The sequence below is a fragment of the Stomoxys calcitrans genome, chromosome 2 (assembly GCF_963082655.1).
Source record: "Stomoxys calcitrans chromosome 2, idStoCalc2.1, whole genome shotgun sequence".
In the NCBI taxonomy this organism is placed as follows: domain Eukaryota; kingdom Metazoa; phylum Arthropoda; class Insecta; order Diptera; family Muscidae; genus Stomoxys; species Stomoxys calcitrans.
In genome coordinates this window covers 67,844,841-67,872,490 of record NC_081553.1, presented here as the reverse complement: position 1 = coordinate 67,872,490, position 27,650 = coordinate 67,844,841, and the positions used below count along the sequence as shown (strand labels likewise).

General features: G+C 40.2%; 1 protein-coding gene across 1 annotated transcript in view; it reads right to left on the bottom strand.

Moving 5' to 3' along the window:
* Positions 1 to 27,233, bottom strand: part of LOC106082251 (uncharacterized) — a 35,074-nt gene extending 7,841 nt beyond the window's left edge. The window contains exons 1-2 of the mRNA XM_013244642.2: positions 26,883 to 27,233; positions 18,756 to 19,011 (exon numbers count right to left, since the gene is read on the bottom strand). Coding sequence (XP_013100096.1) covers positions 18,756 to 19,011; positions 26,883 to 27,026 — 400 coding nt within the window. The 5' untranslated portion in view covers positions 27,027 to 27,233. The remainder of the gene's footprint in view (positions 1 to 18,755; positions 19,012 to 26,882) is intronic.
* Positions 27,234 to 27,650: the final 417 nt, after the last annotated feature.

Genomic DNA, 27,650 nt, shown 5'->3' with positions numbered 1-27,650 from the left:
ATCGAAGGGCCTAACATAATTCACTGTTCTAAATCTTGAAAATAAATAAAATCGGACACGAAATGTGCCTTTTATTGGCCCAAGTTCTTAAATCGAGAGATCGGTCTATATGGCAGCTAGATCCAAATCTGGACCGATCCAGGTCAAATTACAAAAGGATGTCGAAGGGCTTAACGCAACTCACTGTCCCAAATTTAAGTGAAATCGGATTATAAATGCACCATTTATGGCCCAAAACATTAAATCGAGATATCAGTGTATATGGCAGCTGTATCCAAATCTGAACCAATCAGGGCCAAATTGAAGAAGGATGTCGAGTGGTCTAACAAAACTCATTTTTCCAAAGTTCGGCGACATCGGACTATAAATGCGCCTTTTATGGGCCCAAAATTTTAAATCGAGAGATCGGTCTATATGGCAGCTACATCCAAATCTGGAACAAACTGAAGAAGGTTGCCGGGTGGCCCAACACTCACTCACTGTCCCAAATTTCAGCAAAATCGGATGATAAATGTGGCTTTTATAGGCAAAGATATAGTCCATCTTCGGGCAAGATATATTCCATCTTCGAACTTAACCTGCCTATGGACAAAAAAAGAATCTGCGCAAAGTTTCGGCTCAATATATCTATTTTTAAGACTGTAGAGTGATTTCAACGGACGGACATGACTAGATGGTCTTAGATTTTTACGACGACCAAGAATATATATACTTTATAGGGTCGGAATAGGACATTTCGAGGTGTTGCAAACGGAATGACAAAATGAATATACCCCCATCCTTCGGTGGTGGTTATAAAAACGGATGTTTAGAAACCCCTCAAACGAAAAACAGACCATGATCTGAAGATCTCCATCTAGTATATCCGGACTCTTTGTAGAGAAGGTGCACTATACGCACTGCCGGATGTATTGGAAAAGAATGAGATCGCCTTAAAAGAAGTCCGATGGATCGTGAAAGGTGTCACAGCAACACCAAACGGTGATGAATTATACTATAGCTGCTATGACACGAGGTATGCGTTTAGCTGTGGATTTGTGGTTAGTTGGAGACTGAAACACTTTGTCTCTAGGTTGATGAGAGGCTATCCACAATCCTTCATCAACATCAGCTTGACTTGTGCACATGCCCCGACGGAAAACAGGGACGAGCAAATGCAAATTTTTTGCCCATGAACATTCCATTTAAGAACAAGGGCAAACTTCTCACATATCAATGGGGGTTGTCCAATTAAAGTTAAGGCTTAATGATAAGGGGTCTCATTTTTATAGCCGAGTCCGAACTGCGTGCCGCAGTGCGACACCTCATTGTGGAGAAGATTTTACATGACGCCCATACCAAATGGTGCAGTACCTCACAAATATCACCAGTATTACTTGACAACCACCGCTGAGTATTTTTTCTTATGTTCTCGCAGGATTCAAACCCAGGTGTTCAGCCTCATAGGCGGACACGCTAACCTCTGTGTTACGATGGCAGGACGAGCAGACTAAAAACATTGTCTACCAGCACTTAGAGAGGGTATACAACCGCTCATGACATTTAAATCGTTCTGGGAGAATTGAATTCGAAGATAATGAAGGAAAATATCTTTGCCTCAACGAGATAACTTCCGATAAACGATTGATGCAAAAATGCAACACCAAATTTCAAGATAAAAAAATTCACAATGGCTGTCTCTAGATCAAGAAGTAAGGCACTAAATTGAAAACATATTAATAGATGGAAGGAATTCAACCAGCGAGTTAGATGTACGATCGATCCGAGGAGCGAACATAAATTCGGCTCGTTACCTTGTTGCAGCATAGATTCACATCCATTTGAGTGTGTCGAGAAAAGTACTATCTGACACTGCACCGAAGCTAGAGATTGAAAAGATCAAACACAACAGATGGTAGCGCCATATTCTATTTGATTGACCCATTCTTTGTCCCGATGACATAACGAAGCAGTGGTAAACTATTGCCCACTTCATGGAAAATGCCTCGAAAGCAGTACATGGGTAGAAGAAGCGTAGAAGCCTCCCCAAAGAAACCAATCAGTAGCAACGTTGCATATAAAGGAGTGGTATCAGGAGCAAAGAAGAGAGGAGACACGTCTCTTCCGCAAGAAGAAGATGGAAATGGAATGATGTGACTGTGAACGAAGCGTTTTAAAGCAGTCAGAATGATTTTTACCAAATAATCAAACATCAAACCGAAGGCTTTGGTGCAAGCGCACCCCCCATAAACAAGGAAATCTGGTAACTAATACAGATAGTGTGCTGAGGATATGGAAAAAACATTTCACTCAGCAGCAAGTGTTCGACGATGGCGGCGAAGAGGATATCACAGAAACAATCCCTGATGATGGCATACAGGGTGGCTGATGAAAGCCGCTACCAAAAAAAAATGTAATAACTTTTTTTCTATTTAATAATAATAATTTAATAATTAATTTAATTAATTAATTAATTAATTTAATTAATAATAATTTAATAATTAATTTAATAATTTAATTTAACATGAATAAAAGAAAAATGTATTCCATACACCGAAAAAAAAATGTAGCAATATTCATCATTGTAGCAATATTCATCAGCCACCCTATAGTATGTTTTCTTCCTAGTCAGAATGAGGTACAACTAGCTGTGACCCGACTGAAGAATAGCAAGGCAGCAGGATCAGATGGGTTGCACGCTGAACTATGTAAGACCGGAGGCGACTCGATGATCAGGCGAATGCATATGCTAGTCTGCGCGATCTGGCTAGAAAAATCTATACCCAATGATTAGAACCTCAGCATACTATGTCCCGTATAGAAGAAAGGAGACAAGACGGAATTTGGCAATTACAGTGGAGTAAGTCTCCTCCCCATCGCATACAAGATACTCTCAAGCTTACTGTATAAAATATTAAAATCTAAAACCAATAAGATAATTGGGCCCTATCAATGCGGCTTAAGATCTGGTAAATCCACCATAGACCAGATACTCGCAATGCTCCAAATCATGGAAAAGTCCCGAGAAGGTCATGTCAACAGTTACCATCTCTTTGTTAAACACAAAGCCGTTTTCGACAGCCCTATAAAACGTATTTCCAGCCGTGTCCGAGTTTGGTATCTCTGAAAAAGACTCTGCAGGATGACACTTGCTGATACGCGTTCCTCAGTAAGAATAAGAAAGAATCTCTCCGAACCATTTAATACCAAACGAGGTTTCAGACAAGGAGGCAGCCTATCGTGCGATCTCTTTAATATCCTGCTGGAGAAGATTATGCGAGATGCAGATGTGAATAGATATGGCACACTAATCATAAGAGAACTCATGCTACACGCCTATGCCGACGACATAGATATCATAGCTCGGTCACTGGAAGTAATAACTGCAGCGTTTGAAAGAATCGCAAGAGAATCTGGCAGTAAACGGAGATAAGACGAAATGGATGATTTCAACTCCCAAAAAGCCTTGCAGATAAAGAAGTGGAGAAAGTTGGGAACCACAACTTTGAGATAGTCAGTAACTTTATCTACCTCGGAACCACCGTAACCGAAACGAATGACACCAGTTTTGAGATTAAGCGAAGAATAATACTGGCAAACAGATGCTACTTTGGTTTAAGTAAGCAGTTTAGAAACAAGGCCACCTCTCGTCGGACGAAGATTACACTATGCAAGACACTGATACTACCCGTGCTGTAATATGGTTCTGAAGCATGAAAGCAGATGAGGCAGTGCTTGGAGTATTTGAGAGAAAGATTCTTCGTAAAATATATGGACCAGTTTGCGTTAATGGAGAATGTAGGCGACGCATGAACCACGAGCGGTATGAGCTGTAAGACGATGATAGCATAGTTACACGCATCAAAATACAACGGCTACGTTGGCTAGGTCATGTTGTCAGAATGGATGAAGAAGCTCCAGCAAAGAAGTCTTTTGAAGGCAAACACGGTGGTACAGATGGAATGATGGATGGAAAGATCAAGTGGGAGACACCTCGAAACATGGTGTCATAGATTTTAGAATGAGCGCAGAAGATCAAGACGTTTGGAACGCTTTCTACGTTCGGCTATTGGAACAAATATTCTGTCATAGCTAATTGAAGTAAAGTAAAGTATTCAGCAGAAAAGAATTTTGAAAGTCGGAATTTTAGGGGCCTGCAAAGAAGCGCCCGGATCACCTAGAGCACTGTAATACCCGAAATTTAACCTTTTCAAATTTCAAGAGTCATGTCTATCCTTTTTTAAATGGCATATTTTTAACAAGTTTTTTTTTCGATTTTCTCCCACTGTGTAAGATCTTGTACACCTGAGCAGAAAATTTAGAAAATTGGGAAATAAAACTTTGGGATAAACAGCAACTTTATCAACCTCGGAACCGCCGTAACCGAAACGAATGACTCCAGTTTTGAAATAAAGCGAAGAATATTGTTGGAAAACAAATGGTACTTTAGTTTAAACAGACAGTTTAGAAACAAGACCACCTCTTGACAAACGAATTCCACTTTAGAAAACACTGATACTACCCGTGTTGTAATATGGTTGCGAGGCATGGATACTTGTGAAAATTAATTGCTTGGAGTGTTTAAGAGAAAAATTCTTCGTAAAATTGATGTAGCAGTTTGCATTGATGGAGAATATCGTCTTCGTATGACGAACTGTATGCGTTGTGTGACGACCGTCGCGACTGTAGTACACGCAAACCGGAACGTCCTAAACTTAGATGGAAACTTCAGGTGGTAAAGACTTCTCGAACCTTAGTGTCAAAGTGTGGAGAAGGAGCGCAGAAGATCGAAGCGCTTCGAAATTTATTCTCAGTTTGGCTAATGGGTCAAATGTTCTTTCATGGCCAATTAAAACAAAAATTTCATTGCTATTAGATTTTAAGGAAAATTGCATGATATTTATATTTTAAGAGAAAATTTTACCTCAAATCCCACTGAAATGTTTTCCCTAGAGGAAAGAATAATTTCGTCTTTAGAGAAAATTTTACCCAACTAAATATTCCATATTTTATTGATATGGATTGTTGGGGAAGTACAAAAAAGTTCCGTTGTGATTTTTCGAGCTCTTAACTTATACGTCTTCGATTTAATTTTGTTTGAAATAGTCCACATTTTAGGCGAATTAGTTTGAATACATTTTTAGCGGAAGCCATTATTGTGAGTTGTTAGTGTGCGGTTTAGCCATCCGCAAAAGGATGGGCGTGTACTAACTTCGTCATTTCTTTTGTTATACCTCAAAATAATAGTTCCATGTTTTTCCATGCATTTTTATGTCGATCGAGCTTTTTCCATCCGTTTATCTGTCGACATTACGCAAACTTTCTAGTAAAGCTTGTCGCTCGAAATTATGCACAAATGCCCCTATACAAGGGGCAAATCGGTCCATGTTACGATATAGCTCTCATGTTAACCGATCTTTTGATTTGATTTCTTGAGCCTCTAGAAAGTGGTCCAAATTGATAAGAAACTCCCATTCTTACTTCAGAAATCTTCTGATTTGACTTGTTTATAGTAAAGTTTTGGTGTATGCTGATTTTCCTTTTCTTATCTTTTAAAGAACTTGTAAAATGCGTCTCAAGTTGGTGGGTACAAAAGTTTCGTCATCAACGAATTTAGCACGCTTTAACGTAGCTATTTTGCTTTATTACCCCGTTGCAGACTATTGAGGATTGTTTTTTTTTTCATTTCCTTCTTTATCAAAACATCTCGATTATACGTGCTTTCTTTACTATTGCCAACGTTACGCTTCAAATGCTTTTTTTTTTTTTTTTTGATTTTTACAAATTGGCAGCTTATTTTGTTACAAGTAACACGTGTAAAAAATTGTAACATATTACATGATTGGTTGCTTGGATACTGCCAAGGCGCAGACCTATGTTAATATGTTTGATTTTGAGGTGTCTAATTTAAACTTTAACATATGAATTCAGAATTCTTATGCATATGTACGTAATAAATTTTTTTTTCATTTAAAATATATATTAGGTATGACCATAAAGTAGCCGTCTGTGTATGTTAATGTGAAAGCCATCGTAGCGCAGAAGTTGGAATGTCTGCCTATGACGCTGAATGCCTGGTTTCGAATCCTGGCGAGAACATCAGAAAAAATGTTTAGCGGTGGTTATTCCCTCCTAATGCTGGCAACATTTGTGAGGTACTATGTCACGTAAAAACTTCTCTCCAAAGAGGAGTCGCATTGCGGAAAGCCGTTTGGACTCGGCTATAAAAAGGAGGCCCCTTATCATTGAGCTAAAAACTTGAATCGGACTGCACTCATTACTATGTGAGAAGTTTGCCCCTGTTCCTTAATGGAACGTTCATGGGCAAATTTGCATAATGTTGGCATAAATAGTATGCGTGTTTAACACAACAAGTGGATGGTCAAGTGCATAGCCAAAAAGGAAAATAGGTAAGACACTGTTTACAATTCTCTCACAGTGGTTCGGAAATGAAAATTTCTAAAAATCCTTTTGTAACTTTGAAACAAGGAAAACATTTTTTTTTTCTAATTACGGAGGATTTTGGTCGGATTTTGGTTCCAGGAGCTGACGTAAAGACTGCAAAATGTTGTCTTTTAAAATTTTTTATTAAAATGTATCTTAAATTTCATTGAAATTTTATACTTAGAAAAAAATTTATTTGGTTTGGTAAAAACAAAAAAGTAACCTCTAAAAAGAAAATTTTAACAAAACACTTAATTGTTTTCCATACCACTCCCCTAAGTTGGTTTAAGTCTGGTATTGTTACCCCACCTAAGTACCGGTGTCATTTAACAGCGAAAGCCAGGCAATGACAAAGAAAATGCTGCAACGTCTCATCATCCTCCCACCGATTTTGCATAAGTGCACTCGTAGTCCTATGTGTCCCGTTATGATACCCAAAGCTATACTGACCTCCTTCTCACTTTCCTTCAGTAAAAGCCTTGTCCTCTCACGATCCGGATCATCCCAAGGGATTTTTGACGTCCTACCGACTGTTTTGCTGCTCCACAGTGTTACATGCGCATTCAGCGCCTACGCCCTTAACTAGGGCTTCGTCGACCAAAAGGCTTCGGGTTAACCAAGTTTATTGACCACAGTTCTCTGGCCTTCACCGGCAAATAGTCTGCCCTTTTATTCTCCCTTTCTCAGTTATGGTCCGGCACCAAAACGATGCCATTCTCCGAGAAGGTGTTAATCTCCTTCGTGACCTTATCGTCTTGGTTGCCATTGCCCTTATGGCCATTTTACTGTCCGTAAAGATATGAGACTCGACGTCCTCGCATAAGCACCACACCACCTCACGCATTTCGTGATCGCTCGGATCTTCGGTTCTCAATGTAGACCCCCAGGGCCACTCTGTTCTCTAGCTTTGATGTAAAATGATCTAGATGTCAAGACTAGTGTGCCAATAATAATGTCAATAATACGAGTGTGCCGCTTTTAGCAGTGCCTTGCACTCGACCTCAATTGTCGTCTCAGGTATCCGATCGGAAACCTCTTCCTATCCTTCCAGGTTTCCTATAGTCGCCTCGATTATACGGTGATGGTATGAGCTGCTCCCATCCTCAATCCATTCTCCCATCGCCTTAAGTTTCATAGCCCCAGTGGCTGCCTCACACTTAATCTCTATGTCAATGGGTCGGATATCTAAAATAGTCTCCAGTGCCCTAGTGGGGGTGGTCCTCATCGCTCCGCCTATGCCAAGACACCATGTTCTCTGAACCTGTTGTATGGTCCTTTTATTGCACTTTTTCACCAAAGCAGTCCACCAAACTACTGAGGCGTAAGTAAGCATTGGTCTAATCACACTCATGTAGAGCCAGTGGACTATTCTCGGATTATGGACACCTTTCGAGTCTAACGTCCGTCTACATAATGCCCAACATCTGTGAGCCTTCTCAGTACGCTCCTGTATGTGACACCTCCACTTAAGTTTCCTATCCAAGATCTCACCTAAGTACTTGACCTTGTCAGATATCGAAATCGTTGTATTGAGGAAACATGGTGCGTCAAATTGGTCCGCCTTCGTCTTCCTTGTGAACAGGCATATTTCAGTCTTCTCTGAGTTAACATTGAGACACCTGGGTCTAGCCCAGTCATATGCCATATGCAAGAATTTTTTGGTCCTTCTGCTGGCTGGTTTGGATCCTTACCCCTTAGAAGTATTATAACAACGTCTGCATAGCAGACGGGTTCAAATCCCTCCTCAGTCAGCATCCGTAATAGGTTATATATGGTGGTCACCCATAGGAGTGGTGATAAAATGCCCTCCTGTGGCCAGCCCTGTACCACTTTGTCGCTTATTTTATGTCATGGGACCCGCAATTTATCCTCAATATACCTGTTCCTTAGCACATGGTTTATTCAGTCTCTAAGGACCCGGTTCATCCGGTACTGATGGTACTGATCTAAGGATTGGATCAATCAAACCGCCAAAGTGCACGTCTTGGCATCGAAGGATTCTTCTATTTCATGCACAACCTCGTGCAGGACAGTCTCCACCGACCTTACCTTGACATGGACATGCTGTTTGTATCTGAGCAGTTCGCTGGATTTCCTTGTCCAGTACGTTTCATGGTTTTGAGTAGAAAGGAAGTAAGGTTTATGGGTCTGTAGGCTTTTGGTGTCGCATAACTTGCCTTGCTGGGCATGATTATAAATACCACCCTAGCCTCCCGCTAGGCTTACGGAGTATATGCAAGTCTTAGGCACGCTTTGAAAATATTGGCTAAATAGGGGCACCAGATAGTCCGTCTCCTTCTGTAGTAACGCCGAAAATATTCCACCAGGTCCGGGTGACTTACATACTTTGAAGCTCCTCAAGGCTTCATTGATCATAAATTCCATTATGATAAGCCTACGTTCAACCTCATTATTCCAGGATTCCGGTGTCTCCCTTCTTTTCCCGTGGAAAATGGGATTTCATCAAAAGCTTCAACATGTCCTTCGTTGAATCTGCTCTCACTTCCATGTCATCTTCTAACGTTTCAGTTTGGACATGAATATTTGAGATAAACTTTTTCAGCTTGGCGGCGTGATTAATGCTATCGACCTGTTCGCAGAAAATCTTCCAGGTGGCACGTTCTGCCGCTCTGGTAATCTTATTGTATTCTTTGAGCCATATGTAGTACACATCCCAATAAACTTTTTTGCGACGAGCTCTGTTATAAAGTCTGCGGATCTCTTTACAAATGTTGCGCATCTCCCCGGTCATCCAGGGTTTTTCTTGGGCTGATTTTATTTCTCAACTTTCTTCGAAAGACAGTGCAGTCGTATACCTGTTGACATTGTCGTCAATGTCTTCTATGTTTGGACAACCTAAGTTATCTTGTCCAATTCTCCTTCTGAGAAGACTTCAGAATTTTGTCCAGTTGTTTTTCAATTTATTCCGGAAGCTTATCGGATTTGGCGCTGGCCGCGCAATTCAAAACCTAATGCAGCGATGGTCTGAGAAAGAATGCTCTATGGAAACTTCCCATCCCGAACCTCATCGATTAGAATTTCCGAACATATTGTCACATCGAAAACCTCCTCCCTAATCCTATTAACAAAGGTAGCGGTGTTACCAATATTAAGTGTTATTAGGTCGTTAGTATTCAAGAATTCTGCCAGGGCTTGGCCCCGCTTTTTAATGTTGGCACCACCCCACGAGGAGGAGGCCACCGTAGCGCAGAGGTTAGCATGTACGCCTATGACGCTGAACGCCTGGTTTCGAATCCTGGCGAGACCGTCAAAAAATTTTTCGGTGGTGGTTTTCCCCTCCTAATGCTGGCAACATTTGTGAGGTACTATGCCATGTTAAACTTCTCTCCAAAGAGGTGTCGCACTACGGCGCGCCGTTCAGACTCGGCTATAAAATGGAGGCCCCTTATCTTTGAGCTTAAACTTGAATCGGACTGCACTCGTTGATATGTGAGAAGTTTGCCCCTGTTCCCTAGTGGAATATTCATGGCCAAAATTAGCATTTTTACTACCCCACGAAATGTGGTGAAGTTTCGCATCGCACCCTTTTAGTACCTCATTTCCTGTCTGTTTTGCTTTCCTCACCAACAGTTACAGCTTCGACGTAGGTGGCGGTGTTGGAAAGTCAGAAGGCAGATAAAGTGGTACCAGATGTGCTCCACTGTCTCTTCACTGTTGCAGCCGACGTTGACAACTCTGGGGAAAATATTTGGTTGCCCAAAAAGTAATTGCGGATTTTTTAAAAAGAAAGTAAATGCATTTTTAATAAAAATTAGAATGAACTTTAATCAAATATACTTTGTTTACACTTTTTTTCTAAAGCAAGCTAAAAGTAACAGCTGATAACTGACAGAAGAAAGAAAGCAATTACAGAGTCACAAGCTGTGAAAAAATTTGTCAACGCCGACTATATGAAAAATCCGCAATTACTTTTTGGGCAACCCAATACATAATTTTAATTTTTATGACAAATAACGCGGGTCCTCGGCCGAGTACCAGTGTCAGCATAGTATACTTGGTAGTAGATATGGTTCAGTCCAGACATTTTGTTCCGGGTCGTCCATGGCTCCTGAATTAAGGCAATATGAACCTTGCCCTTGCTGATTTTCTCCATCAGAGCGTTAGTAGCTGTCTCGCTCAGATGGAGTTTTATCTGGATGACCTTAATCATTGGTCCTCCATTACCTCTTGGGAGTGGGTAATCGTCTAATCGTCTGCTTCCTTTTCTTGAGGCTGCATTAAGTTACCCGTCACTGCACTGCCTGATGATCCAATATTAGGATCTTTGTTTCTCCTAGTCTTCCATATCTTGAGAAAGTCGGTAATAGTTCCATCATCGGGTACCTGTTAGTTAGAATTTATTGAGTCTACCGTCCCTGCACTGCCTAATGCTCAAATATTAGGAATTGCGCTCTTTACTAGTTTTCCAAATCTCGAGTAAATGTGCTTCTTGGGAGTAAGTTATGGTCTCATCGTCTGCCCCCTTTTTATTTAATTTACGGATGGCATTGCAACGCCATGGTTTATAGCACAACTCAAGTTGCATTTCAGCAATATTTTCCAATCTCAAGTTTTATTGCTGCTCTCAAACTTTCATAATTTGTCATTCCTTTAAGAATTGGCCGACAACATTGTGTTTCTCCTAACAAATGAATTGTAGCAACAAGCAAAAAAAATCTTTAGCAATAAATAACAATTATTTACACGATAAAGTGTCACTTGTTGGGGCCTTGGGCTATTTAACATTGGGCTACGACGGTCTGCTATTGACAAAATCCTGCACTTGTGCTCAATGTGTTGTAAGTGACACATAGTGAATAGGACGATAGAAAAAAAAAAACACAAAAACTTTCTCTCGCAGGATCTGTCACGTTGTGCTTACAACAACAATTTCTATTTGTTATGTCACAAATATTTGTTTTGCCTCTAATCTATGACTTTTGTGTGAAATGATTGATGAATGCTGACTTTCTGTATGCTGTTTCAGCTTTCCCTCACCCAGCTGGTCACTCGACGAAGTCGGCTTTTGTGCCATTTAGCAAGTTTCTCATTCGCCACCAGTTGAGAGAAAAGCATACCAAACAAAAGCCATGATTGCCATTAAAAGTTTTCAATTTCTTTGCTAACAAGAAACATGTCTGCCTTTTGAAGTTTGCTTGTAGGGAAACTTGTAGCAGGAGGCCTTAATGAAAAAACACCCACTGAAACCAAAAGCGGGGGGTGGGGGTTTTGGCATTTTCTTAAGACGCAAAAATGACCAAAGTTTCTTCCTAAGTTCCTTTCAAGTGCCAATAAGTGATTGAGAAAAGAGAGAGATTGAAAATACTTTGAAAGCAAGCCTCTGTCAGCAAAGGACGTCGGATTAGTCCTTGAACATAAAGATAGCCTTTTAAGTGAAAATAAATCAATTTGCTTTGATATCTAATACAGCAACAGTTTAAATTTGTGTATCGTTCGAAAGAAAACTGTTGCTTATCCAACTTTTATATTTTTTAAGGAAAAGTTTTTGTTTCAAATTAGTTAAAACAAATAAAAGTGTGCTAAATTCGGACAGGCCGAATCTTATATTCGCCCCGCCATGGATAGCATTTATGATTTTTTTTGTCCGGTATCTCTTTATAGCCATAACAAAGGATAATTTATTAGAATTGCTATGCTATTGGAGCTATATCAGGTTATGGATCTATTTGGGCCATACTTGGTTTGGATATTGGTAGAAGTTATCGTGCATTGTAGCCCCATAGGGGCCCACGAAGTAAAATCGGGAAATCTGTTTATATGGAAGCTATATGAAATTATGGACCGATTCAGACCATATTTGACACGTAGGTTGAACGTCATTGAAAAAGTCAAGTCATCAGTCAAATCCGATAAAAGTTGCGCCCTCTAGAGGTTTAAGTAGGGTAATTCAAAAAAATTGCAAATTGCAAATTTTGCCTATGAACTTTCCACTAAGGAACAGGGGCAAACTTCTCACATATTAATGAGTGCAGTCCGATTCAAGTTTAAGCTCATTGACAAGGGGCCTCCTTTTTATAGCCGAGTCGGAACGGCGTGCCGCAGTGCGACACCACTTTGGGGAGAAGTTTTACATGGCGTAGTACCTCACAAATGTTGCCAGCATTAGGAGGGGAAAACCACCGCTAAAAATTTTTTCTGATGGTCTCGCTAGGATTCGAACCCAGGCGTTCAGCGTCATAGGCGGACATGCTAACCTCTGCGCTACCTTTTTTGTATAGTTCAAAAAAGGTTTTGAATCGAATCAGACCATACTTAGTGCATATATAGAATGTCATAGAAAACGTTATCGTACAAAATTTCAGCCCAATTGCGCCCTCTAGAGGCTCAAGAAATCAAATCGGGAGGTCGGTTTATATGGGAGCTATATCAGGCCATACTTGGCACGTATTGTGGAGGTCATAAAAAAAAGTCATTGTGTTAAATTCAGCAAAATTGTGTATAGAAATGTTCTCTAGGCTCGAGGCTCGAGAAGTATGTCCCGGAAATTGGTTCTTATGGGTGCTATATCATGTTTTAGATCGATTCGGACCTTACTTGGCCCATCTGTTGAATGTCGTAGAAAACATAATTGTTTCAAATTTTAACCAAATCGGATAATAATTGCGCACACCTGAGGTTCAAGTATCAAATCGAAATATCGGTTTATATGGCAGCTATTTGAAAAGATTGACCAATTTGGCCCATTAACAAATCCAACCCACCTGCACTAATAAGAAGTATTTGTGCAAAATTTCAACCCATTAGCTTTATTCCTTCGAAAGTTATCGTGGTTGTGGCAGACAGACGTACAGACAGAAGGACGGATGGACGGACATGTATAAATAGACTTAGGATGTCAAGACGATCAAGAATGTATTTACTTTGTTGGGTCTCAGATCTTTATTTCGATGTGTTACAAACGGAATGCCGAAGTTAGTATACCTCCATCCTATGGTGATTTAATATAAAAAGTTCAGACTTTCACCAAAGAGTACATATCTTTCTAGTCTTTTTTTGAATAGTGTTCTTAGCCATGTATGACTGTCTGTTGAATTCACAGTCGAGTTTTTAATAAAAGTGTGCAAAGTCGTTTTCGTGTCTCTTTATCATCATCAGGGCCTGGCGACTTAAAGAAATGACTTCGAGAACTTAACCTACGTAAGCAAAAAGACGTATTTTCGCCAAATTTCAGCTCAATATCTTAATTTTTGAAGGCTGTAGAGTGACAGACGGATACACGGACATCGTTAAATTGTCTTAGAATTTTACGACAATCCGAAATATATATACTTTGTAGGGACGGAAATGGATATTTCGATGTGTTGCAAATGGAATGACTATGGGTTTATATTTTTTACTCCATATTTCCCCCAAATCCATGCAAAGATTTTTTGCATTTAAATATATTTGCAGCCTCCACAGCAATTTTACAAAAAAAATGCCGGTTTTTGAATAATTTTTGCCCGAAATAGGTATGTTTGTAAAACAAAAATCGGGCAGTATTTATTTTTGGTTTTTTAAGCACATTTTTGTCTGAAAAAAAGGAATTATGAAGTTGTCTCTATTGCTTTTTTTTCTTTGAATTTTTCAATTTGGAAATCGGACCACAAACGAAAATTTGGCAGCCTCAACAATTTTTCGAAATACCAAGGTGACCAAATTTAGGGGCCTAGCAAAAGGACTACCTAGCGCCTTCATATTTTGCACACAATCTCGCTAACTCCGCTAACCATTCTAAAAAGAGATATTTCTACCCGTGCTCACACAGCGTATTTTTTCGGTTCTATCCCACTGTGTGACGTTTAATTGTGCCGGGAAATGTTATAAAATTACAATGAAAATTATACTTCTTCAATAAAGGATACTTCTATGATAAAAATATCCCAAACGTTTTATATTTTTGGTAAACTTTCCCTTAGCATCAGCCGTGCCTGGTCCCAGTATGGATCTTTCAATAGGATTTTTGCTCTCTTTGTGGCTGCTGTTGCTGTTTGTCAAAACGTGCCACATGTGCGTTCCTCAGATTGGATTGCCACTTGTTCCGCGTTCTTCAAGTTTCTCTTTGGCAAACTTTTGGACTTCAGTGCCAGGATAACTGCTCATTCATCTCCCCTTACCCCACCAAATTATGCAGATTTTTCCATATGTAAGCGATAATCTGCACCTTTCTTTTCAGCAAAGTTTTTGACTTTGCTGCCCTGGTTTCGTCGTTCCAACCACAATCGCAAGTCTTGTATTTGCACTATACCATCACGATCGCTGGAATCATCGCCTGAGCTCCAGCATTTACCTGGCCATACTCATTCTCTCCCCTAATTTTGACCATGAGTGTGACAACCGCTAGCAGTGGGCTTTCCAGGGTTCCTTCTATCTACTCCTTCGTCCTTGGTATTTGCGTTTCACACGACATCATAGACACAAAAAAATAAAACATTTGGAATATTTTTGGGACAAACAAATCTATTCTATTGGGAAAGTAATATTTTTATAAGAACTGTGCATCATTTCCCTCCACCGTTTAACATTGGTCGTGAGTTGCCACATTTTGATGTTAAAGTCATTTCGGTTATGGTAAAACTTTTATGAACTTCGTCTGTGATAATGTATGGATCTTTTACGCAGAATGCAAGAATTTTTTTGAGCCAAAAATGTTTCGTTTACAGCAAAAGACGATTTCTTACATGAAAAGATGGTTCTTTTGGTTTTTTTATGTCTTCCATTTCGCAGAGCGTGTAGCTAAGAAAATCTCATTTGAGGATTTTTTTTCATTGCATAAAGCTCAGCCGGCCAACAGACAGTATAGGGAGGTTCGCGAACCTAAGCGGACGAAAATTCGGAAAGTGAGTTTTCATCCGCTTAGGTGAGAAAAATGTTCGTACTTTATCTGAGAAAAATGCTCGTATTTACAATACCACAAACATAAACACCTCACACCAAACGGCGCCAGGCTAGAGACAAGAAAATTTCTGAAACGCATAAAGTGTTTGACAATATTCTACGCCATAAAGTAATATCCAGCCTTTTACTCTTCATAAATTATTGGATTTTTTTTCGTAAACAGAGACCCAGCGTTTTTCATTAAAGAAGTTAACTTGCATAAAAATTTGTTTAAGGCCAATGAATTATTTTCTTTTGCATGTAGTTCCTTCCAGATTGCACCTGCACCTATGTTCAATCCATTTCCATTCTGTCCTAATTTTCTAAGGAGCCAGTACTGCTTCATATTTCCTCTACATAACACTGTACCTGATGTTCAAAATCATATCTAGCTCCCTAGTTAGCGTGGCTAATATAGACCTACTTATGCAGGGACAACATGTCTGTTGGCCCTGTTGTAATTTTTGTAACCTCCACTAGAGGATATATTGATATGCGACCTTATAAAGTATTTATGCTCTTGACATTCGTAGTCGATTTAGCCATGTCCGTCCATTCGTTTGTCGCACTCACTATTACAGTCGAAAGCTTAACGCTAGCTATTTATGAAATTTTTATATGAAATTTTGCACGTAGTGTTCTGGTAGAACTTCCAACACCCGCGCCGAGTGCAATGCATAACCTAATATATACACCCTATAAGCCTATCTTCCGATATGCCATCTTAAGTCCCTGAAGGTTGCGATTGTTATGTGATTTTGCAAAAATTTTGCTGGGAGTGTTTTGTTAGGACTTTAAACATCCATGGTATGTATTGTCCAATACATACTTATTCCCCAATATGCTTTTTTGGGGCCAATAGAACTATACCTGGCTTGTACGTAAAGTACAACTTCGAACCTCAACTAATTCATTTTGTGTAAATTTTTAGCAGAATCTATGGCGGTGGGTTCCCATGATGCGGCATGACAGAATTTAGCAAGGTTTTCCTTGTTTTGTTCATTTCCTCTCCCCATACTAACCAGGCGAATGTCGGGATCAGCCTGATCAGAGGAGCATCATGGGATTAAATCGCCATTTCGAGCATAAGGGTCTTTTGCATAGTGAGCAACATCTATAGGACTTCTTTAGGCGCTGTGGTACTTCCAATTCAGTTGCATGTCCCAATCAACCCCTGGTAAAAAAAACCGTATCCGATACAAGGATCGTTCTTTCTAGGAAACATAGGTCCTCGTATTGATCTACCGTCGTCTCCTTACACTCACAGAAAAATGACGCTACTTTGCAAATACCGCCTGGTTTTATTTTATAATACCATTTGGTATCAATTCAATACCAGGCAAAGGAGGCTATTAAGGATTGACGTCGCCACTTTTGTATACTTGTCTTCAACATTGCACGCCATTATGAAATATTTTTTATGGTTGGGTTAGGTTGAAGAGAGGGTGTATGTATTCATCCGCTCCATGTCTCTATGGACATACACATAAGCCAGTAATCGGCTTGTTGTGCACTTGTTAAACCAATAAATAAAATGTTTTAATACAGTTCGAAATAGTCAAAAGTGTTGAAAATGGAAATTGTGAAGATTCTAAGGACATTCTACATCAAAAATATGATAGTCTCTTGTGTGAAATACGATGCTGTGTTGTGTATTCATATGAAAACCACTTCTGGGAATTAATGGATTTGGAATCAATTGCTGAATACAAAGAATTGAGGTTGGTCACAGTGTAACATTACTTTTTGTAATTATTAACATAAATAATCGAAATCAAATAAGATTATAATTATTTTCAATGGGTTTTTGGTTCATTATTAACATATTGGTATTCAATTAATAACATATTGGTATTAAAACCAATACCAGTTCGGTAATAAGGCTATTACCAAACGGTACTAAACATTTTATGTTTCATCCATACCATCCGGTGTTGTTTTTGTACCATACGGTGCTGATTTACTATCAATACCGTGTGATACTAAAATGAAGAGTTTGGTATCAACTTTTCTCAGGGTGTAGTTAACTGGCAAATCTTACTTTTCTCAGAGTGGACTTTGAAACCTCTCGCTCTGTTATAGGTTTTAGCTCAATGGTTTCATGTTCTAAAGACTGAACTGTGATTGGAATAGTTATACTGATTGAAAAGGACTTCTCACATCTCCGCCTTTCAACTTGTTATTTTCTACAATCGCGTTATTACAAACCAAAGAACTAAAATAAATGACTCCCAGCCGATAGATTTCCATTTCAGAACACTTTTCTCGCGCTTTTGAATATCAGTTTACATTACACCATTCTTTACTCTCAGTGTACTCTATATTGCCCTTGAAAATCTTCTCCACTCTCTAATTGATTCTTTTATTATAAATTGCTATGTCACCCAATAAAGCCGCTTCATAGAGTTGGACACTCTCCGTCCAATGTTCAAAACAGTTTTCTATTGACAACTAGACACACTTTTTTCTTAACACCGACAACTGTTTAAGTTTTAATTGAACATAACACTAATTAATGAAATGAAACCAGATGAAAGCGTCTCAATACAGCTTCTTTTCTCTTTCCCCCTTCCACCTTGTGGCTAGCAAGTGGGGAAAACACCATACATATTTGCAAGCAACTGTTTCACCTAAACTTGTTGACTTAGATGAAAGCAAGAAAAATTATTTTATCCGTTACACTGACCTCAAATTGAAAACAGCCAGCCATTCGAAGAGGCTAAACTTGCGCCTCGATGGCTGGCCATACATTGCGCAGATAGCTTTTTGAAATCAGGCTTAAAATGTTGTCATTGTGGGGCTTCATTTCGTAGCGAATGAATGCCTGGCAAGCAGGCACAGATAAACGAGAAGAGCCAGTGGTGAGCAAAGGCTTGGAAAAACCGAAACAGGATTTCAAGAGGCTCTAACCTAGCTGATGAAAACGAAGAAGAAGAAGAAAGCTTTATGCTGCCTGCAACTTTGACATTGTAACGTGTTCAGCGTTTCGCCGTTTTTAACCTACTTTTTGAGGAGACGACCAACGATTGATTTATATTAGAGAGTGAGTTGAGGTTAGTAGGAAATGCGTCTGTCCCAGCCTATGGTCATTGGTGCGTCTTTCCATGCTGTATACAACGCTTGGCCGGTCTTTGCATAGTTCTGTCCGCATGTGGCCATGTATTTCCTCAACTGTTGGGTGATGGCTTCCACTGAAGCAACACAACTCTTTTGCCTCTAGTATGCTTATCAGTTATGCGCATCACGCGGCTGTTTTGGTGTGTGATGCGTCAAACATTGTCATTACCCGGTAGCGCAATTTCATTAAGGTTGGTAAGTAATTTCTTTTATTCCAAGTACATGTTCGTCCAACTTTGTGGGAATATAGTTGGTTTTTCTTGGGTTTGGTTTTTCATGCTCTCACTCTCTCTCTCTCTCTCTTACTCTCTTTTCTTCGTTCTCTTTTATCTACTTACATTCTTCCAAAGCACGTTGCATATCCTGTATGGAGTCTTTGGGAACCTTGAACTGCAGAGTATGTGTGCCAAAGAAACGTGCAATACGTTCTACCAACAATGAATCGACCTCATTTTCACGCGCTTCATTTTCCTCAGGCAAGGAAATTTCATTTAACGAACGTCCCACGGGTATGTCATCAGTTTTCACCAGAGCAATGCCTTCCGTCAACTTCACATCACCATTCTCCGTATCGAAGTAGTGCAGGGCACGTTCCTATTGAAAGAGAAATTACATGAGGTACTCTGTTAATATTCAGTGAAAGTAATGGATGTAGGTGATATATATTGCATTTTAATTTTTGTGTTTAAATTACTTTCACTAACATAAACTCTTTTTTCCACACTGTCTTAATTGATGGAACTTGATTTTAATATTAAAGAATGAATAGTGAGGCATGTGGTTTATATTAAAACAGCAAAATTTCTTTGCCAAATTTGGGTTACTAAAAATTAATTTTTTGCTTTATTGCTTTAATAACAAATTTATATTTAAATGTCGGCATAAATAAACTTAAAATTAAATATTCCTTAAAAAATGTTATCGAAATTTAATTTACTTCAATAAATATAAAAGAGAAAGTGGCATAGGGCACCGCACGGTGGGTCTTTTTTTCGCCACTCCTTTGGGTGACCACCTTAAATGACCTATTACGGTGATGGTGACTGAGGAGAGATTTGAAACCGATGTTATAATACTTCTAAGGGGTAAGGATCGGAACCAGCTATGCAAACGGTCTTGACTACGTTAAACCCAGGGGTCTCAATGTTAGCCCAAAGAAGTCTGAAATATGCCTGTTCAGGAGGAAGACGAAGGTGGGTCAATTTGACGCACCACGCTTCCTCAATAAAACGATTTCGATATCTGAGATCAAATACATTGATCCAATCCTTAGACCAGTACCGTGTGGATCGGAACATAAGGGAGATAGTGGCACAAGGCACGCCACAGGAGGACATTTTATCGTCACTCATTTGGGTGACCAACATAATGACCTATTACGGATGATGGCTGAGGAGGGATTTGAAGCCGATGTTATAATACTTCTAAGGGGTAAGGATCGGAACCAGATATGCAAAACGGCCTTGACTAGGCTTAACCCAGGGATCTCAATGTTAGCTCAAAGAAGTATGAAATATGCCTGTTCACGAGGAAGACGAAGGTGGGTCAATTTGACGCACCACGCTTCCTCAATAAAACGATTTCGATATCTGAAAAAGTCAAATACATTGATCCAATCCTTAGACCAGTACCGGGTGGGTCGGAACATAAGGGAGATTGTGACACAAGGCAAGCCACAGGAGGACATTTTATAGCCACTCCCTTGGGTGACCACCATAATGACCTATTACGAATGCTGACTGAGGAGGGATTTGAACCCGTCTGCAATGCAGACGATGTTATAATACTTCTTAGGGGTGAGGATCCGAACCAGCTACAGGGAAGGGTCTTGCATATGGCATATGACTGGGCTAGACCCATGGGTATCAATGTTAACCCAGAGAAGTCTGAAATATGCCTGTTCACGATGAAGACGAAGGTGGGCCAATTTAACCCTCCACGTTTCCTCAATAAAACAAAACGAAGTGATCTTGGGTAGGAAACTTAATTGGAAGTGTGACATTGAGGAGCGTTCTAAGAAGACTCACAGTTGTTGGGTACTGTGTAGAAGGGCCATGGATGCGAAATGGGGCCTGGATGACGAAGGTGGGCCAATTTAACCCTCCACGTTTCCCCAATAAAATGAAACAAAGTGATCTTGGATAGGAAACTTAATTGGAAGTGTCACATTCAGGAGCGTACTGAGAAGGCTCATAGTTGTTGGACACTGTGTATAAGGGCCGTAGGTTCGGTTTGGGGCCTGGATCCGAGGATAAGTTAGGTAGGTTAGGTAAGAGTGGCAGTCGCTACTGTGGTATCACAAGCCCATTGTGATACCACAGTAGCGGCAGACCAAGGCTTCTGGCGGGAATCGAACCCACGACCCCTGCACTGGTAATCTAAGCACGCTACCAACTCGGCTACCGGGGCGCCCCAGAATCCTAGGATAGTCCACTGGCTCTACATAAGCGAGATTAGGCCAATACGAGTACTTACTTACGCCTCAGTAGTTTGCTGGACTGCTATGAAGAAAAAATGCAACGTTAGGTCCAAACAACAAGTTCAGAGAACATGTTGTCTTGGCATAGGAGGAGCGATTAGGACCACGCCTACTAGGGGCAGTGGAGACTATTCAAGATATCCCACCCATAGACATATAGATTAAATGTGGCGATGGGAGAATGGATTGAGAATGGGAGCAGCTCATATCATCGCTGTATAATCTAGGCGACGTTAGGAAACCTGGAAGGAAGGGAAGAGGTTTCCGATCGAATACCTGAGACGACACTTGAGGTTGAGTGCGAGGCATCGGCAAAGTCTTGAACTGACGGAACCCTAGTATTGCCGCCTGGAAGATAATGTTACATGGATGGAGCAAAGCTAGAGTACAGAGTGGGCCTGGGGTCTATATTGAGAATCCAAAGACTGAGATCTGTTTGAGACTGCCCGGCCGTAATACGGTCCTGCAGGCGGAGGTCCGGGCGAACACAGAAAGCATGAGGTGGTGCAGTACTAAGGCGAGGACGTCAGGTGTGAACATCTTTATGGACAGTAAAATGGCCATAAGGGCAATAACAACCAGGACGGTAAGGCATGAGCAGTCTTACACTGTTAGGAGATTATCGGCTTCTCTGATGATGGCACAATCCGCATCGTTTGAGTGCCGGGCCATAACGGAGTAAGGGGGAATGAAAGGGCAGACGATTTGGCGGTGAAGGCCAGAGAGCTGACGTCGATAAACTTGATTAACCCGAAGCCTTTCGGGTAGACGTAATCCGATTTTAAGGCGTTGTTGACGAACGCTGTGGGCAACGAAACAGTCGGTAGGACGTCGAAAAGCCAATGGGGTGATACGGATCGTGAGAGGACGACGCTATTACTAAAAGGAAGTAAGAAGGAGGTTAGTATAGCTTTTGGTGTCAAAATCGGTGCGGCAAGTGATAGCATGTGTAGGGCATGTTGGAAAGATGATGAGACATTGGTTTTAATCAAGAATCGCAGAGATTAGCATGTCAACCTATGACGCTGAACGCCTGGGTACGAATCCTGGCGAGAACACCAGAAAATAAATTTTTCGCGGTGGTTATCCTCTCCTAATGCTGGCTTCATTTGTGAGGTACTATACCATGGAAAAACTTTTCTCCAAAGAGGTGTTGCACTGCGGCACGCATTTTTCCAATTAAAGGTGTAGAGGATCCGTAGAGGATCATCCAAGGCCTACAGGCTGCAAATGCAAATTTTCCCATGGACATTCCATTGCGGAACAGGGGCAAACTTCTCACATATCAATGAGTGCTTTGCTATTCAAGTTTAAGCTTAATGATAAGGGACCCCAATTTTATAGCCGAGTCCGAACAGCGTACCGTAGAGCGACACCTCTTTGAGGAGAAGTTTTAACATGGTGTAGTATCTCACAAATGTAGCCAGCATTTTTGAGTTTTTATACCCACCACCATAGGGTGGGGGTATATTAATCCAGTCATTCCGTTTGAAACATCTCGAAATTTTGATCTAGAACCCTATGAAGTATGTAAATTCTTGATCGTCTCGACATCCTGAGTCGTCCGTCTGTCGAAATCACGATAGCGGTCGAACGCGTAAAGCTACCCGCTTTAAAAATTGCAAATGGGCTATATCGATTCAGATTGAGATATAGCTCCCATATAAACCGATCTCTCGATTTGATTCCTTGAGCCACTCGAAGCCGCAATTTTTATCCGATTTGGCTGAAATTTTGCCCATAATGTTCTAGTATAACTTCCAACAACTGGGCTAATTAGGGTTTAAATCGGTCTATAATCTGATGTGGCTTCCATATAAACCGATCTCACGATTTGACTTCTTGAGCCACTGGAAGTCGAAATTATTGTCCGATTTGGCTGAAATTTTACACTGTTTACCACTGTGCCACTTACGGTCCAAATCGGTCCATAACCAAATATAGTTCGCAAATTTTAGCAAAAATCATGGTGGTGGGTTTTCAAGATTCGGCACGGCCGAAACTAGCACTTTTACTTCTTTGAGTTAGCAACGGTCTAAATTGATCTATAACGGCCCGGCCGAAATTAGCACGCTTTTACATCAGGTTCAGTTTCTGGTGTTTTAAGGTACGTACTTTCAGAATCTTCAAGAAAATTTGAATTATCTCCCCTAGTTTTGGAGATATTGAGATGTAAGTTTGTTCCATACCTAGCATATATAAAAACAAGTAAAACGGATTATGTCCACCTCTGGTATATATGTAAACCATCTTTCGTCATAACCCTTCGACTTTTTGGTCTTTTGGCAGCTATATGCAAATTTTGACCGATTTGAACCATAAAGGACACGGGTGTGGAAGATCCTAACATAAGTCACTGTGTCAAATTTCAGCCCTTTTTATGGGGCCTAGACCTTAAATCCAGAAATCGGCCTATATGGCAGCATATCCAAATCTGGACCGATCAGGGCCATTTTCAAGAACTACAGCTCACTGTCTTAAATTTCAGCTAAATCGGACAAAAAATGAGCCAAACACCTTAAATCGAGAGAACAGACTATATGGCAGATATATCCAAATCAGGACCGATCTAGGCCAAATGGAAGAAAAATTTTGGTGGGCCTAACACAACTCACTGTCTCAAATTTCAGCAAAATCGGATAATAAATGTGGCTTTTATGAGCCTAAGAGCTTAAATCGGCAAATCGGTCTATATGGGGGCTATAGGGTGGGGTGGAAACACTTGGTCCCACAATGGGATATTAGATACGTTTTCTACTCTTAATTTTCATTTATTTGAGTCCCATATTGTCGCGATTGATCAGTATATATATATTTAGTGGGTTTTGGGTGTGGGGCAGGGGCTTCGAGATCTGGCGTTTCTAAAATAATTGGTAAAGGAGAGAGTCCTCCCCCGCCCCCTCCCTTGATATATAAAAAAATAAATACAATATTTTCACCATCCTGCAATACATTTGAAATTTTCAAGAAAATCGGTTCAGCCCTTTTTGAGTCTAAACACAAATTAATTATTATACCATCCACCATAAAATGGGGATTTACTAATTTCGTCACTCTGTTTCTAACACCTCGAAATATTCATCTACGACCCCTTAAAGTATATATATTCTTGATCGTCATGACATTCCAAGTCGATCTAGCGATGTCCGTCTGTCCGCCAGTCCGTCAGAATAAAGCTAATCGCTTTAAATTTTAACATACTCTTCTTATTGGTGTAGGTAGGTTGGGTTCGTAAATGGGCCGTATCGGTCCATGTTTTGATATAACTGCCAAATAAAACGATCTGGGATCTTGACTTCTGGAGCCTCTAAAGGGCGCAATTCCTATCCGGTTTGGATGATATTTTGCATGAGGTGTTTTGTTATTATTTTCAACAACTGTGCTAAGTATGGTTAAAATCGGTCCATAACCTGATATAGCTGCCATATAAACCGACCTTGAATCTTGACTTCTTGAGCCACTAGAGGGCGCAATTTCTATCCGATTAGGTGCATAACGTGTTTTGTTATGATTTCCCATAACTGTACTAAGTATTGTTGAAATTGGTCTATAACCTGATGTAGCTGTCAGATAAACCGAACTGGGGTTTTGACTTCTTGAGCCTCTGCAGGGCGCAACTCCTATCTGATTTGAAATTTAGCTTCACGTGTTTCGTTACGACAACAACTGTGCTAAGTATGGTTCAAAGCGGTCTATGTTTTGATATAGCTGCCAAATAAACCGATCTTGAATCTTAGCTTCTTGAGCCAATACAGAGCGCAATTCTTATCCAATTTGACTAAGATTTTGCATGACGTGTTTTGTTATGACTTTCAATAACTGTGCCGAATATGGTGCAAATCGGTCCATAACCTGATACCGCTGCCATATAAACCGATCTGGGATGTTGACTTCTTGAGCCTCCAGAGGGCGCCATGTCCATGAAGTGGAACTTACTGTACAAAATTTCAGCATAATATAATAATTGCGCCCGCCCTCGACTGTCGCACATCTCTTAACGAGATGGCTGAACAGTTCAAAATGCACCTATTCTGGGAGCCGGGCCACAGAGATATCCCAGGGAATTGTAAAGCAGACGATCTTGCGAGACTAGAAACATTCCAGGGATGCTGAAATCTGTGGGTATGCCTCTAGTGACATGTAAGCTAAGTTTTCAAGACCAGGCCCGAAGGGCAACAAATGATAGATGGTCACAAAGAGGGGGCTGTGAGAATTTCAAAACTATGTGGCCTCATCTAGACTTGAAGTGGTCTACTGCTTTGCTATCAGTGGCTAGAACAGACGTCTCAGTCATTGTTTTCGTCATGACAGGTCACAGTCTAATCGGAAAACATGCTGCCAGACTGAAGGTTGCCAGCAACGACTTTTGCAGAAGCTGTGAGGACATCGAGAAAGAAGAGACTATGGAACACTTTCTGTGTGTGTGTACCGCACTTGCAGTTAGAAGGAGTTCCACTTTAGGTTCTAATTTTTTGAGAAACTGTCTGATTTAGCGGATGTGAACATTCTCAAGTTATTGGGCTTTTTAAAGCAATCTGGATGATTCAACGGTAGGAACAAGAAGGCAAATTCCTTCTTCTGTTCCTGTGGTATCACAATGGACGAAAACGTCTATGTGAGTCTGATGGCAGACTGCCGCTTCAACCTAGCCTAACCTAGAATAAATCACCAGATTTGTCTTAGTCCGCATTCTTTAGAAGCCATTCATTCATAAGATTAGATTAAGCTAGAGTGGCAGTCTATTTTCGAAACTGACTCACTTTGGCCATTATAATCTTTTGTGATACCATTGTCAAGACAGACCAGGTCTGTGGTGGAAATCGAACGAACGATCCCCACACTGGTATTCCGAACACGCTTCCAACTCAGCTACCGGGGCGACCTAAATTCATATGAGCTAATCTAATTTGTGTTAATTCTAACAGGAGGCCACCATAGCGCAGAGATAAGCATGTCCGCCTATATTGTGGAACGCCTGGGTTCGAATCCTGGCGAGACCATCAGAAAAAAATTTTCAACGGTGGTTTTCCCCTCCTAATGCTGGCAACATTTGTGAGGTACTATGCCATGTAAAACTTCTCTCCAAAGAGGCGTCGCACTGAGGCACGCCGTTCGGATTCGGGTATAAAAAGGAGGCCCCTTATCATTGAGCTTAAAACTTGAATCGGACTGCACTCATTGATATATGAGAAGTTTGCCCCTGTTCCTTAGTGGAATGTTCATGGGCAAAATTTGCATTTTGTTAATTCTAACAAGAATTCATCATTAACAGCATTTTTCGCATTGGTTCATCCTCGTTTATTAAAAAAATCACTCAAGCTGCCAACATTACATAACATAGTTGCATTCTAGAAAGCTACAAAATGAAAACTAAATACCACTTATTCCTCACATTGGCATGTTTTTGTTGCATATCCTTTCAAAATTTTTTTATTTTGTAATTTTTTGTTTACATTTCTCCACAATTCATGTTGACAAAATTAAAATTTATTAATATTAATAGCCGACAGATGCCATTATTATCTTGATATAGTGAATGATAACGCTGGTCATTTGACAATTTGCCTGCAGGTATTAAACGATGGCTAAAAAGCGGATTACATTTTTTTCGCATTGAAGTTCGCCAGCATATGGGTTGTATTTTTTTGCGCATTGTTTTTTGTTTTTGTCATTTAAAATGCACATAACATTACAGCTTAGTCCAGATTAAAGTTTTATTTGAATTGTATACTCTTTTTATTAAAAAATATGTATTTTCCACTTATAAAACAATAAAAAACGGTCTTTGCGCAGTAGTATAAAATAATTCAACAGGAATTATTTTAATGCTTAACACAAAGTTAAATATCTAGCTTTTATAATCACTGGCATTACTATTTAAACAAAAAAAAAATAATAATTGACACTGTTTTAATTAAAGTTTGCTTTAATGGTTGTCTTTTTTTTCGACAATTGTTTAAATTTTCCTTTCGTCGGGCCTGCTTACCTTGAGACACAACACAACTGATCGATCGCCACAATCTTTGACCATTTTTAGGGCACTGGTCAATAGACCATCGGCCTCTGAGGCTGAGTGGGTGGCAGCAGCAGATGTTGCCACTAGGGCAAATAAACACATAAACTTCAACATGGTTTTTTGATTTTTGTTTGTTTTTGTTTTTTTGGTTTTTGTTTTGTCTCCCAAACTGCTTGAAAAATAATCCACAAAATATCCTTTGGTTCCGGCAGTCACAATTTGATTTGAGATTTTCTTTTCTTTTTTATTTGAATTTAATCTTCTCAATAATAATCCACTCACAGCGATCGATTGATCGGTCAGAAGGCAACCGGTAAACTGTGGCTAGAAGACGTTCGTTGATCGAGTTTTATTCCCGACATACAACTCAAGTCATACGCACTCTACAAAAACAAAACGAATGAAGCAACCACACAACAAGAAGGCCCACAATACAGCCAGCCAGCGACAACAGCAACCACTGAAGCAACAGAAAAAACAGAGTCAACAACTTGCCTGGCCTGCCCTGGCTTGTAAGCAACTATTTCTGGCTAGCCAGCAGCAAATATTAGTCGTTTGTCACACATTGTGTGTATGATGATGTGCTCATCTGTTTGTCCGTTTTGTTTGCCGCTTTGAATGTTGCTGACTGACATTTATGTTGGTTGTCGAGAAAGCCATAGATACCACTCGTATTTGCACCGACTGCGGCTATAAGCCAGAGCACAAGAAGTATATATTACCTTGGCATTGTCGCTA